Here is a 13711-nt window from a genome sequence, read left to right on the forward strand (position 1 = left end):
TTGTGAGGGATGAGTGTATTTTACATTTGCTAATTTAGCTGATGCTTTTCTCAAAGGCAACTAACAATACAGAGCAACTTACAATTTTTTGCCCATTTATACAGCTGGGCAATTTTACTGGACCAATTTAGGGTAAGTACCTTGCTCAAGGGGGGAGTGCGGTGGCGCAGTGGGTTGGACCGGGTCCTGCTCTCTAGTGGGTCTGGGGTTCGAGTCCCGCTTGGGGTGCCTTGTGACGGACTGGCGTCCCGTCCTGGGTGTGTCCCCTCCCCCTTCAGCCTTGCGCCCTGTGTTGCCGGGTTGGGCTCCGACTCTCCATGACGCCATATGGGACAAGTGGTTCAGGCAGTGTGTGTGTGTGTGTGTGTGTGTGTGTGTACCTCGCTCAAGGGTACTACAGCTAGAGGTGGGATTTTAAACTGCAACCTTCGCACAGAAAGGCAGTAACTCTAACCACTGAACTACCCCCAGTATTTAAAATAGTGCTTATAATTTTTAATTACAAAGCTAACACATGTATACAATAACATAGAAAAAATGTTATTAATGTGCTGCTTATACATATCACATTTACTCCTCAGTATTTGTTCAAGTCCATTATTACTAGTTAAAAAGAAAATCCTTTAAAAATTTTCATTGATCTTTATTGAGTCAGTGTTTGCTTCCTAATGGGTTCATTTGGGATGGGGAGGTGATGTCTCCTCTCAGCCTGGACCTCCATCAGTACCATGCTGCCCTGAGACCGCTCTCACGCTCTGTGGCCCAAACACTGCTCTCACATGTTTTTACCTCATGCAACACAACTTTATGGACCTTCCAGTAAGACATTTGTCACCAGATTTATTCCTAAAGATTCCGTCGGGTTCCCCACATGGGCTCCTGCTGCCGTGTTCATCCTGCAGTCTCACCTTAACACAGATCATCACCGCACCCGCTCCTCCATATAAGGTGGCGCACGACATATTTAAGATACAGTGTATTTGGAATGCCTCTGTAGGCTGATGTGTATGTAAATGTGTGTGAGTACGCACACACTTGTGTGAGGTGTGGCACAGCAGCAGCGGTAAAGGGGGCAATCTATTACTCAGTGCTTCTTCCTTACATCAGCACTTTGCGGGAAGCCTTGAGACGGATCGTTTTGTCGCATGGATTCCGGCCTCCTGCAGAGCCCATCTCTTTCCATGGAGGGCAGGACGGCATCCACCTGCCTCACCGCTCGCTAAACCTGTGCGTGTGTGTATGTGAACATATTATTCAAGGCTGGTTTCCCACACATCCATGCAGTTAAACCACAAGTTCCCTGAATATTCAAAAATGACAAGATATGCTATCTCCCTTAAAATACAATATTGCATACTAAGTCTGAAAAAAGTACTTCATAAAATAGTATATTATTATTATTATTATGGGGGGTGTGGTGGCGCAGCAAGTTTGGCTGGATGGCCCACTCACTAGTGGGTCTGGGGTCTGAGTCCCGCTTAGGGTGCCTTGCGATGGACTGGCATCCCGCCCGGGGTGTTTCCCCTCCCCCTCCAGCCTTGCACCCTGAGTTGCTGAGTTAAGCTCCAGTTCACCGCAACCCCACTTGGGACAAGCGGTATCTGACAATGTGTATTATTATTATTATCATTATTATTATTATTATTATTATTATAAGGGATATAACTTTGCAGACTTTCCAGTAAGGCATGTGAGAGAGGATTCACTCCTCAAGGTATAGGACTATAATAATAGTAATAATAATAATAATAATAATAATAATAATAATAATAATAATAATAAGGCTGTTCTACTTCCACACTACTGCTTCAGCACTGGCCGTAGCTCAGGCAGTTGTTATCCTTGCTTCCTTCTCTCCCTTGTCACCCTGATTTCCATCACTAGTTAATGCTCCTTTCTCCTCACTGGCTCCACCCCCTAGTTCGTTGTTGAAATGCAAGAAGAAAAATGAACGGGAAGGGGAATAAGAGGTGGAGGGGGCTAGAGTAAGTGAGGCACGGAGAGAGAGAGAGAGAGAGAGAGAGAGAGAGAGAGAGAGAGAGAAAGAAAGAAACCAGACTTTGTGTGTCCAGAATCAGTCATCTGGCCTCTGTCTGAGTGTGTGTATGTATGTGTGTGTGACTGTGTGTCTGTCTGTCTGTCATCTATATCCAGGAAGACCCGTCCCTAGTGAAGCACCACTTCCGCTGCTGTCACCGGCGCACAGGAACATGTGGTGCATCGCGCTGTTTCTCCTTTGTAGTTTCTCAGCTCTGGTCCAGGGTAGGTCTTCCTTCTTCTTTTTCATTCTCCTTCTTGTTTCAAAAGCTAGAAGAAGTAAAGCAGCCCGGGAGGTGTGTGACATATGTCTGGGAATGCTGATTGTGTGTGTGTGTATTTGGCTATGTGTGTTTCTGGGGCTCATTGCTGAATTTCATTATAGTTTTATGCAATTTCATGGGATGCAGTCACTTATTGCTCTCTGCTACCGTGGTAACACAGCGGAGAGAGACCTGCTATTCCACATTGGTTTCTAAAGCTTGTGGCACTCATCTAGCTGTCTTTCACTCTTCTGCTTTTCTAAACCTAGAAAGACCTATAATTCTGAAATCCCAGCACACGAGCTCTTAGGTTCAGGATAGTGATAGATATACTCATATTTAGTGTAATATTCTTGCTGAAAAATGCATGCTTTACAGAAAGCCATGCTGCTAGTGGGAGCATCACTACCACACGGTATAGCTTTACAGCAACTTCTCACAGGGTGTCACACTGCTTCAGAGAAACATATTTTAATGGCTATGGAAGGCTAAAAATGTTACCTTGCTGAATGAAGCTGTACACACTGCTAAGAGGAACTACTGGGAAATAGGAAGAATATTTCTATGGATATGTGGATTCACATTCATACAGTAAAGTTCTTGAGAAGAGCCGAATTCCAGGTTCCCTCGTATAACAGAAGGGAATTTTGTGAAAATTCAGAGTAACAAATAAATACAACTTGTACCCAAATATAAAATAATTTTAATAAAAACGAGAGAAAAGCAGCACACAAATGTGTTATTTATGAACAAATTTGGGCATGTGGGTCTGAAGGCTGTATTTAAAGGTGTACAGAGCAGTTGTGATATTCAGGATATAATGGAGGGGTTTGATGGTGCAGCGGGTTGGACTGGGTCTTGCTTTCTGGTGGGTCTGGAGTTCGAGCCCTGCTCGGGATGCCTTGCGATGGAGAGGCGTCCTGTCCTGGTTGTATCCCCTCCCTCTCCAGTCTTTTGGTCTGTGTTGCCAAGTTAGGCTCCTTCTTCCTGCGACCCCGTATGGGACAAGCGGTTGCGGTGTGTGTAGATATAACTAATATTATATGATATTCTGGACTGAGTTTTGAAGTATGTTTTGTCAGTGCTTAAAATGCAAGTTTTGTGAAAACAGGACAAACCTTTTGTGTATCCAAAAGGCATCTCTCCGCCCCGTTTAAATCGACAGTAATGAAGAGTTTGTCTTGCGAGAATTTTCATCATGAGCATTTCTTCAGTAACAAAGCCAGTAATATTGGCTTTGCTTTGTTTTGCCCAGTATCCATACCTGAAGAAGTTGCATGAAATTCTCCTTCTGGTTTATTTGCTTTCATTCATCCTCCTTTTGGTTTTCTGTTTCACTCTGAAACGATGGTTCCTTGTCTCCCTTACCCAGTGTCAGTACAAGGTCCCCATCAACGGCACCTGCTGAAACATCTGCTGAAGGACTACAACCGCATGGAGAGGCCAGTGGCCAACGACTCTCTCCCACTCACTGTCAATCTAACCATGATCCTTGTGCAGATCATGGATGTGGTAGGGCTTCCCGTACACTCGTCTAGCACTTTGTGCAGCTTTATTCTACGTTGTTTACAGATATGCTCATTGTTTTTGTTTGTTTGTTTGTCCTAATCCCTAATTCACATTCTTATTTGTCTGCATGGTGGTCCAAGAGTTCTCTGCTAGAAAAAATTGTGAGTTATTTGGAGAAGGTGCAACAATGCCAAGATTTTTGCCCATGGCTGTAGTAGTAAACTCATAATTCTACCTACCTGTCAAATTCTCTTGACTTTAAGTTTTCATGAATGCAATTGATCTTCCAGCATTTTAAATAAATGCTAATTGTCACTGCTGGTGTGTTGCAGGATGAAAAGAATCAGGTTCTCACTACCAACGTCTGGCTTCAGATGGTAAGAGTAAGAAGTCTGTCTCTGTCATGTATCAAGTTGGTAAATAGATTTGTTTAAGTTGAGACTTGTGGAGCTTTTGTATGGAATTTACCATGGTGACGGCCTTATGCTGTGGTAAAATGATGTACGCTAAACTGGCATGTTCTCCAGAGACTGCAGTCATGGTGGTAGAGCATACGTTGTTTTGAGGCAGCACTTGAACCACTAATAAAATGTTCACACGATTGAAAATGTTGATGTTGATGAAGGCATTTCATTCCCAGCACTGGTATGACCACTATCTGCAGTGGAACCAGTCTGAATACCCTGGAGTAAAAAACCTAAGATTCACCACAGACCAGGTTTGGACGCCTGACATCCTCCTTTACAACAGGTACCTCCCCAGCAGATCAGCACACAAACCCGTACGAGTGTGTGCACACATCCAATCTCTGCAAAATCTGACATTTGCCTCCTTTTCCATTATGTCTTATTTTATACATCATATGTATCAGTTGCTGTTCTCTATTAGCTTTGCATCCTGGAACTTATTCCTAGCATACAAAACATTTTCATTGTCCTTGGAAGTGTTGGATTCACTGATTTATCTAATGCTTGAATTCAAGCTCTTTGGAGATGCAATGATGACAAATGGAGAGTTCGTTTCAAGAGGTATTTATTGCAAAGCACTTTTCCATACACTTTTACCCTTCTACTCTGAATCCTCAAAAAGTTCCAAAAACATTTCAGTCTCATCTGTCATTTATACCTTACTGGTTTCACCTTATTCCCCTAGACATATGCTCCCCCACCCTTCTTTCATAGCCCTACTTTTAGAGAACTTTAACCATCATTACTCCCAGCGTGTGGAACATCCTACAGAAACTAGAACCAATGCAACTTCACGGCATAACAGAATACGCATATATATATGGGGTTTATAAAGCAAACTGATATTCATATATACCATTAATAGAGTACATTAATGATCCCTGGCCATGGAACGAATTAATGAAAGAATGGAAGAAAGTATTTGTTAAGGGTCAAGTTGTTAGTGAAGTTTAGTGAAATTATTTTCATGGAGGCAAAGCTCAGTCATTAGAGACATCAGTAGGTTTTGTATGCAGGTTTAGTGGCATATTGTCAGATTTATGGATATTGGTCATTTTCTCCATTCCTCTGCTTGTTGTTTTCTACCTTCAGCGCTGATGACAAGTTTGATTCCACATTCAAGACTAACGTACTGGTCAACTCCAGTGGTTTCTGTCAGTACCTGCCTCCAGGTGAGTGGCCCAAACCTCTTCCTTCATTGAATATTTCTGGGTATTCTTACTTTTCAGGGATCGGCAATGAATGCTAATTTCTATTTAATTAAAGGGTTAGTACTTAACCCTATTAACTCTACTTAATTAAAGGGTTTCATTGGGTTGTGACAAAGTAGTGATGAAGATGTTAGATTTTCAAATATCCAATTACTTCAGGTCTTTTAATAAGAGGCACCATTGTGCAAAATCAGAAAAATAAAAAAGTGCTCCTCTAACAAGTTATAGTTCATTTGTGACTCTCAGAGCAGAAGTGCTTTTTTTTCCCCGAAACAAATGTGAACCAGGGTCTCAAAATTAACAGCAGGCACAAATACATTTTACCATGGCATTGATATTGGTAAAAATCGTTAATATTTTTAATTACAAAAAATGGCTCTTTTATTTACACTGCATTATTTACATTAATTTATTCCAACATGAGGCCCCTCTAGGATATCACACAACTGAGCCAGAACAAAGATTTTAAAGTAGCCTTGAAGAACCCCAAATTGTACTGTATTGCTTGAGCTGCATCACCTTGTAGAGGCAGATTAAGAAGAATAAGTTACCCTTCAGGAGGAGTTAGGGGGATGTGGGCAAGGAAAGGGCTGCAATACAAGGACTTAAGTTATTCTAGAGTCTCTGGAGCAGGTATTGAGGTAAACACAGGGAGGAAGTAGAGTGCACCGACTGCGGTGAGTCCCATCTCTAGCTCAGTGTGACTGTGGTCTGCAGTGACATCTGGAAGGGCTGGCCTGGGCAATGTTCCATCATGGCAATATGACGAGGTTCAGAGGAAGGACGAGCACAGCAGATTCCGGAGGAGATGTGCACAACAGTACAAGCAGAACATGTGAATAGGGTGGTGGGGTTGTGGTAGCAGAGAGCATGGGCCAGGTAGGAAAAGGCACTGGAGCATAAGGTCTTGTTGGCAGAACTCCAGAGAGGAGAGCAGAGCCTCAGTGTATCAAGTTCTTGATTCATGCAGTTTATGATGCACTGCCAAGTCCATCTGATCTGTACAACTGGTAGAAAATGTTTTTCCATTGTGCTGATCATGTTCAAAGAGAGCATCACTGGAGCACATCCTCAGCACCTGCTCAAGAGCACTCAGTGAGGGCCTCTATTTCTGGCACCAAGACCAGGGGCTCGAGGCTGGGACAAAATATCTCAAAGGAGGACCTGCCAGCTGGCAAGGCAGCCCATAACATTCAACAGGAAAGTAGAACCACTACGCCAAATTTTTCTGTGTTTATGGACTGTTTTAATTGTAAACATCCAGAAAACACCTAAACTGGGTATTAAGTACGATTGTACAGCCAGGTGGCATAATGGCTTAGTGGGCAGTGCCAGTACCTCACAGTGCCCATGTTGTGTGATTCACTGTGGGTTCAATCTCCATTTAGTCAAAGTTTATGCAAAATTTGCATGTTCTTCTTGTGCTGGTTTCCTCTGGGTGCTCTGGTTTCCTCAAACAGTCTGAAGCCATGCATTTCGCTAGACTGGTGGCTCCGAATTGCTCGTAGTGTGTTGATATGTGACTAACATGAGTAGCTACCCTGCAATGAGTTGCTCTCCTGTTTGAAGTGTATCCTGTCTAGCTGAGCACCCTATGCTTCCAGGATAGGCTTAGGACTGTTGCCACACTGCCTGAGGATAGGGGGTTACAGCTAGTGAGTGAATGGACTTTTACTTGAACAGAATACTAATTGATGTGCCAGAACTGGAGTCAACAACTGTCTTCCAATTTGCAGAGACCCCAAAATGACAAACTCTTCTCTCTCCAGTGCACTAGTAGTACAGTCCAACAGCCTGTCCTCAGTACAACACTGCGGTCTCTCTGGTAAACTAGGCATCTTCATGAGCACGTGCAACGTAGATGTGCGCTGGTTCCCTTTTGACATTCAGAAGTGTGAGATGAAGTTTGGCTCCTGGACCTATGATGGGTGGCTGCTGGATCTGCAGATGAAAGAAGCTGACATCTCAGGGTACATGCCCAATGGCGAGTGGGATCTGGTTGGTGAGTATTCTACTTTCAGTGACCCTCTGGTCCCTTGAGGATTATTTCAAATTTTCACACTAATAATGAAAAGTTTCTGAGAAATAAACTAAGCAATTGATTTTGGAAGGAGGAAGGAACTCTACAAATACTCCCTTTCTTCTTTTTTTGAAAACGATAGTAAAGCCTTGCTAGCCAATGTGTAAGAGATATGGTTCCACAGCGTGCAATTCAGTTCCTGAGATGCTTGGTGACGGTGGGATCTGAATACAGCTCAGGGTGTGGAGTTTTCATGTTCTCCCTGTGAAAAGGATACTGACAAACCACTTCTGTTCTCTGCCTTGCCTTGGACACAAGTGGTCACTGTGCTTTGGATTCAACTCGATAGCAGATCCATCCATTATTATCAGCTGGTGTGTATGATTTAAGAAGATCATTCTTCCCTGTCGTGAGTTTCAGCCCATCCCTTTCTCGCTGTTCCAGGTGTTCCGGGCTCCAGGAATGAGATTTTTTATGACTGCTGCAAAGAGCCGTACCCAGATGTGACTTTTGTCGTAACCATCCGCCGGCGCACGCTCTACTATGCTCTCAACCTGCTGATCCCCTGCGTATTGCTCTCCTCCATGACGCTGCTCATTTTCCTGCTGCCTGCCGACTCAGGGGAAAAAATCTCCTTGGGTGAGAGAAGACAACGAGAATGTACTGTTGAATGGAAAAGGACAAAGAATTTGAGAGAAGGAGTAGAGCAGGGAATAGCAAAGGGAGTGAATGAGAGAAACCATGGAGATATGGAGATGAGTGTCTAGAGAGATCATGGAAAAGGGTAATGGAGGGAGGGAGCTGTGCCAGAGGAGATTGAATTTTGTTACACTTGAATAATGACAATTTCGGTGAACTGAATTGAGAGGGAAGAAAGAAGAGGGTAACACAGGAAGAAAGGTATTAGGGAAGATGTTACAGAAGAGAGAGGCAAGTGAAGCAGAGCATCTGGAGATGAACACTGCACACTCATCCCTCACCTTGCCAACAGTGTGTGTTCTCCATCTCTTGTTCCTGATTGCACTGCTGGCTTGGCAGCTCTTCACTGAAATTACCTTCTTGTGCCAAGAAACATCTTCTAACAGTGACAAAGGAGGTGATTCAGATGGATACTGAATGTTTAGGGGAAAAGGAATGGGTGGGGAAGGACTTATGGGAAAGGTTTGAGTCAGTACATCTGAGTGAACTTGATCATGCTACTCTCCTATCTACCTTAATCCTTTTGCAGAGAACTCATGTCTCCTATGTTGTCCTTTCTATCCAAAACACAGGCATCACCGTGCTGCTCTCTCTCACTGTCTTTATGCTGCTGGTGGCAGAGATCATGCCAGCCACATCAGACTCGATACCTTTGATAGGTATGTCACCTATGGATGAGAATCAATGAGTGGGTATTTAAGGAGCAGTGACAAAATGTTTGGAAGTTCTGGTCTCAGTAAAGCATGGCTGCTTGCTGCTTGTTAGGCAAAGCACACATCCTTGATTTATTGAGTAGACACGTAGCCTCATAAAGTGTTTCAGATGTAAGATTCAGGTAATGATTCTTATTGTCATTGTGTCTCTCCTTTCCAGGGCAGTACTTTGCCAGTATTATGATCATTGTGGGCATGTCAGTTATTGCCACAGTGGTGGTTCTCCAGTATCACCATCACGAGCCAAACGGAGGAAACATGCCCAAATGGGTAGAGTCTGTCTTACCTCTCTTGTCCATTCACTCTTGTCCTTTTATTTGCATTTTTCTTCATTCCTTTACCCATGTCTATGCTTATCCACTACACTACTTTTCTGAAGATACCTGTCTGTCCAGTCTTTATGTTATACGGGCATTTACAAAATTAATCCATTCCCAACAATATACTGAAATTTCATATACCAAAATCCTATTTCTCATTTTTTTAAATGGAACATAATAATAATGCATTCTCAGTCCACCCAAAAATCCCAAACAAATTTTCCGAAGCTTCACGACAACACTGTAAAACACCTACATAACTATCAATCCACAATTTCAGAACTTTATATGAAATTTACATTTACATACTTACTGTTCTGAGTTAATTCTCACTGTTCTTTTAAATTAATCAGTTCTACACATGATGAACAATAAACCAAACAGGGATCCACTTACCATGTTCTGTTTATTGTGAACAACTTTCTAAAACTGTGCAGTGCTGGCAAAATGTGCATGCATGCCTGAAAAACTATCAGCTGATCTTTTTCTGGCTGACAGACACTTCTGTGGAATTTCATACTCTTACCATAGTGCCCCATTCTCTTAAAGCATCTCTGTCTCATTTGTAACACACCAACATACAAGAGAGATCTGGATGCAGACATGGCAACTACAGTACATTACCGCACTTCCGCATTAACATATGACTTTCAATGTTTTTTGGACACCCTTCGAATACATATTATGTTCTGTAAGTCAAAAATTGGGTATCTAATGTCGAGAATTATGCAAAAATTTTGGGTAAACAGATTTTGAGAATTGAAGGATGCTTGTACTTATATTTCATTGGTTGATTTTTGTTTTTGAGAATGTGTCCAGTTGTCATGCTCTGACAATGGCATACTTTCTGTATGTTTACTTGGATAATCTGTCTTGTTTGCTAATGAGGTTTGAGAGTGGATCATGATTTGTTTAGTTACGTTTACCCTAGATGTGCTCACTCTCTCCCTTTATCTACGTACCCATCAGGTTCAGTTGGTCTTGCTGCAGTGGGTCGCTTGGTTTCTTAGGATGAAGCGTCCAGGAGAAAGCGAGGACCCCGAGCGCCCTCCGTGCACCCCCCACCTCCGCCGGTGCTCTTCGGGCTCCCAGAGTGGCAGCCTCCCCAATCACCAAGATCCATCTTTGCATCCAATGCACCCACAGAACCTGCCTCATGCTGGCCATCCCCACCTGCACGCTCAGGCTAGTGCCAACAATGGCAATCTGCTCTACATTGGCTTCCAGAACCTGGATGACCCAACTCTTTGCCCAGACCCAGCCCAGAGGAACAGCGGCTTGGCTCAGAGGGGGCTTCCAGGAGGAATAGCTGGTAGCCCCCCGCCACACGTTCCCCTGCGACCCCAAAATGTAGACAGCATAGGCTGTGCCAGCACTTTGTCCAGTGGCATAGGCCTCCCTATGGGGGCGTTGTCAAGTGTGGCCACCGGAGTGGGGGCTCCACAAGCTGTTGGGGTGGACTCCTTACTTCAAGCCATTCTGGAGGAGCTGCGCTTTGTGGCCGACCACTTCCGTGAGCAGGATGAAAATGACAGTGTGATTGAGCAGTGGAAGTTCGCCGCCGCTGTCATTGACCGCCTTTGCCTGGTGGCTTTCAGTGTTTTCAACATCATCTGCACCATCTCCATCCTCATGTCTGCACCAAACTTTGTCGAGGCTGTGTCCAAGGACTTCATCTGAAGTGACCACGTCTTCAAGAGCAGGTGCTTCGCAGGAAGCTCCTTGTGCTTTGTGGCTGATCGCAAGTGTGTCTGCAATATTCAGAGACAGATGATTGGAGTGTGTGTCCTGAAATATGTCAAGAAAAAAACCATGCAAGGGGTAGGAGTAGCTGAAAAACTATTTTGCCAAAAGAGCATGAAAGGGCAGGATGTCAAAAGAAAGACAATGTACGTTTGATACAGGCTGTCCATGTGTTAAGGATGCTCACGGTGATTTGGTTCTATCCCAAAAATCTGGACTAAGGGCAGACTTCCCTTTGTCTTTGGATCCTTCACTCAACCCCAAGACGATTCTTGAATGGCTGATCAGTCCAACGTCTTGACTGCTCGGAGACAGCTTGTTCTCTGCACTTCAAGTCATTGTCTCTAATGCACTCCTCTCACTACATAGGGCTCTCCAACGAGTTTAACTTCCTGTCCTGAGGTTCTGTCAAATATCATAAACTGCTTATTGTCAGGGAAGAATCGGGTGTTGGGTTGTTTATAACCTTTTAAGAGGACAAACTCCTGGCACTCTACTCTACACTGAGTCTTTCTGTGATGCAATCCATTACTTGTGTATTTGTTTTCATGAAACCTCCCAGCCTTGCTGCATTTGCATCTCAAAATAAAATGCTCTTGTTTTGAAGAAAAATGGGCATCTTCCTCATTTCCCTGCAGTTAGGCTAGGGTGCGAATGATGACAGCGCTGGGCCAGGATGGCAGAAATGCTGACGTTCCGCTTTGAGAAAGCCATAACTGATGAGGTGCTCGTGAAGGAGACTGTTAGTGGAGGATCGGGAGAACGTGCACTCATTACAACAGAAAGAGGAGGGAAAATTGAGCACCGGTCAATGACGGCATTAGTCTCAGTCCTTCATGACGAAGCACACGCTCTAGTGTGAGATTGCTGAGCTCAGCTCTCACTGATAAATGTGATATTAGTCAAGTAAACAAAATACATCCGTTATGGGATCGATGTGTTATGTAGCTACACTGTTGATCCATCATAAAATTCTATCTTTCACGGAGTCACTGTGTTATACAATTGTGTGATTAATGGAATAAGTGTGTTTTCTCAGAATGCTGGCAGTTATCATGTACGCTAGCGATACCGTTCGGTCTGACACAATCTTCAAAAAGTACTTTGTCTTTACAGGAGTGTTTTACAGTTCTGCACGCATTAACCTGACATCACTGAAGTGGCGAGGTACACGCTGTCGCCATTGTGTGAGTACAGATGACTGTGAGTCAGGGGAAGAGAAGGTCAAGGGAAAGCGAGTAGGAAAGAGGAGTGTGGGTTGACGTTTGAGTAGCAATAAATAGCTGAGTCCTAAGGCCGTTCTTTCAACACAACACATTCTTCTGGGTGGGAAATTAAAATCAATCCATCTCTAAACATATTTCACTTTGATCAGCTGTTCCCATGGCTCAGCACTTTCTATGTGACATCCACCAACCTAAGCACTGAGGAAATAAGGGCTGCAAGCAATAAATAAACAAGACCTCTTACAATCTGTACAAATTAATCTGCTGAAGTTGTTCTAGCCGTTTGACCAATGTACAGAATATGTGCGGGAGGCAAACTTTTAAATGTAGCACTTACAAATTAATTTTGAAAAACAAATACAGGAACATACAGTATGGTACAAATACAGTGGTGTTGAAATACAGTACAAATTGGGTACATGAACATTTGGAATAAAAACCATTTGGTAGCACAGTAACCCAGCAGGCAACTTAATGGTTAGTGCCACTTCATTCTACTCAAAGGACCCAGGTACAAACCCCTACTTCGGCTGTTTCAGAAAAGATCTCCATTTATATGTTCAGACACAGAGTGATACTCATTGCTATAGATAGAGACAGTACTCGTATGTGCAGGAAATTTAACACCTGCGAATATTAATATGAACCAGAAAACACCCATATAAATTCAGGAACAGATGGTGTGGATGTGAAAGGTAGAACATTTATGCAGAACAGGTGTAGCATTTCCTGCATTACTGTAAAATGAAGGGTACCATGCTAGGGATAGGTAATCAGAGCCTGAACCTGAAAAACAGCACAGAACAGGTCCTGAATTCATTACACTGTTGGTTAGGAAATATTGAAAAAAGGCATATCATGTAGTTTTTCGGTCTGATTGTATCTACCATTTTCGGAAAACTATGGTCAAGACTATACGATTAAAATATCTTTATTATAGAGACATGGTGGTGCAGCAGGCTTGGCCTATGCCTGCTCTCTGAGCACTGCTCTCATAAGGCACTCTCACACACACTGTCTGAAACCATTTGTCTCATGCAGGGTCACAGGGTGTAAGGCTAGAGAAGGAGGGGAAGCACCCCAAACAGGATGCCAGCCCATCACAAGGCACCCCAAGCAGGGCTTGAACCCTCTACCGACCGGAGAGCAGCACCTGGTCAAACCCACTGCACCACCACAGCCCCTTGTAATACACCCGCTTGTAATGCACCCTGATCAAATCCAATTTTAACTAAACTGGTGCTAGTTGGATCTGAAATGTAATGCTGTCAAGTTCATTGATACCCATGGCTGAAAAACCCATAAAATCACTAATATTAATATCAAGAAAAGCACAAACTGTATATACAAAATAAATTATTAATGTTTCAGTTGAGGGGGGCACGGTGGTGCAGCGGGTTTAGCTGGGTCCTGCTCTCTAGTGGGTCTGGGGTTCAAATCCTTATTGGGGTGCTTTGTGATGGACTGGTATCCTGTCCTGGGTGCATCCTCTCCCTCTCCAGC

At 43.5% G+C, this 13711-nt stretch overlaps 1 protein-coding gene across 2 annotated transcripts; it reads left to right on the forward strand.

Annotated features, from left to right (window-relative positions):
* Window positions 1-1936: 1936 nt before the first annotated feature.
* chrna11 (cholinergic receptor, nicotinic, alpha 11) lies at window positions 1937-11239 on the forward strand. 2 transcript variants are annotated; one of them, XM_018765891.2, is made up of 11 exons: window positions 1937-1985; window positions 2155-2262; window positions 3673-3812; window positions 4142-4186; window positions 4450-4559; window positions 5369-5448; window positions 7322-7489; window positions 7952-8146; window positions 8779-8865; window positions 9080-9189; window positions 10209-11239. In XM_018765891.2, the coding sequence occupies exons 2-11, from the start codon at window positions 2211-2213 to the stop codon at window positions 10917-10919; spliced, it is 1698 nt and encodes a 565-aa protein (XP_018621407.2). In that variant the 5' UTR covers window positions 1937-1985; window positions 2155-2210; the 3' UTR covers window positions 10920-11239. The 2 variants fall into 2 exon arrangements, with proteins under 2 accessions (XP_018621407.2, XP_018621405.2); XM_018765889.2 differs by lacking the exon at window positions 1937-1985 and having other exon boundaries at window positions 2063-2262.
* Window positions 11240-13711: the final 2472 nt, after the last annotated feature.

The sequence above is a fragment of the Scleropages formosus genome, chromosome 23 (genome assembly GCF_900964775.1).
Source record: "Scleropages formosus chromosome 23, fSclFor1.1, whole genome shotgun sequence".
Taxonomy (NCBI): Eukaryota; Metazoa; Chordata; class Actinopteri; order Osteoglossiformes; family Osteoglossidae; genus Scleropages; species Scleropages formosus.

Coding starts and splice junctions, on each gene's coding strand:
- chrna11 (XM_018765889.2), top strand. CDS start 2,106: ATGTATGTGTGTGTGACTGTGTGTCTGTCTGTCTGTCATCTATATCCA. Junction 2,263..3,672: donor TTTCTCAGCTCTGGTCCAGG/GTAGGTCTTCCT, acceptor TCCCTTACCCAG/TGTCAGTACAAGGTCCCCAT. Junction 3,813..4,141: donor TTGTGCAGATCATGGATGTG/GTAGGGCTTCCC, acceptor GGTGTGTTGCAG/GATGAAAAGAATCAGGTTCT.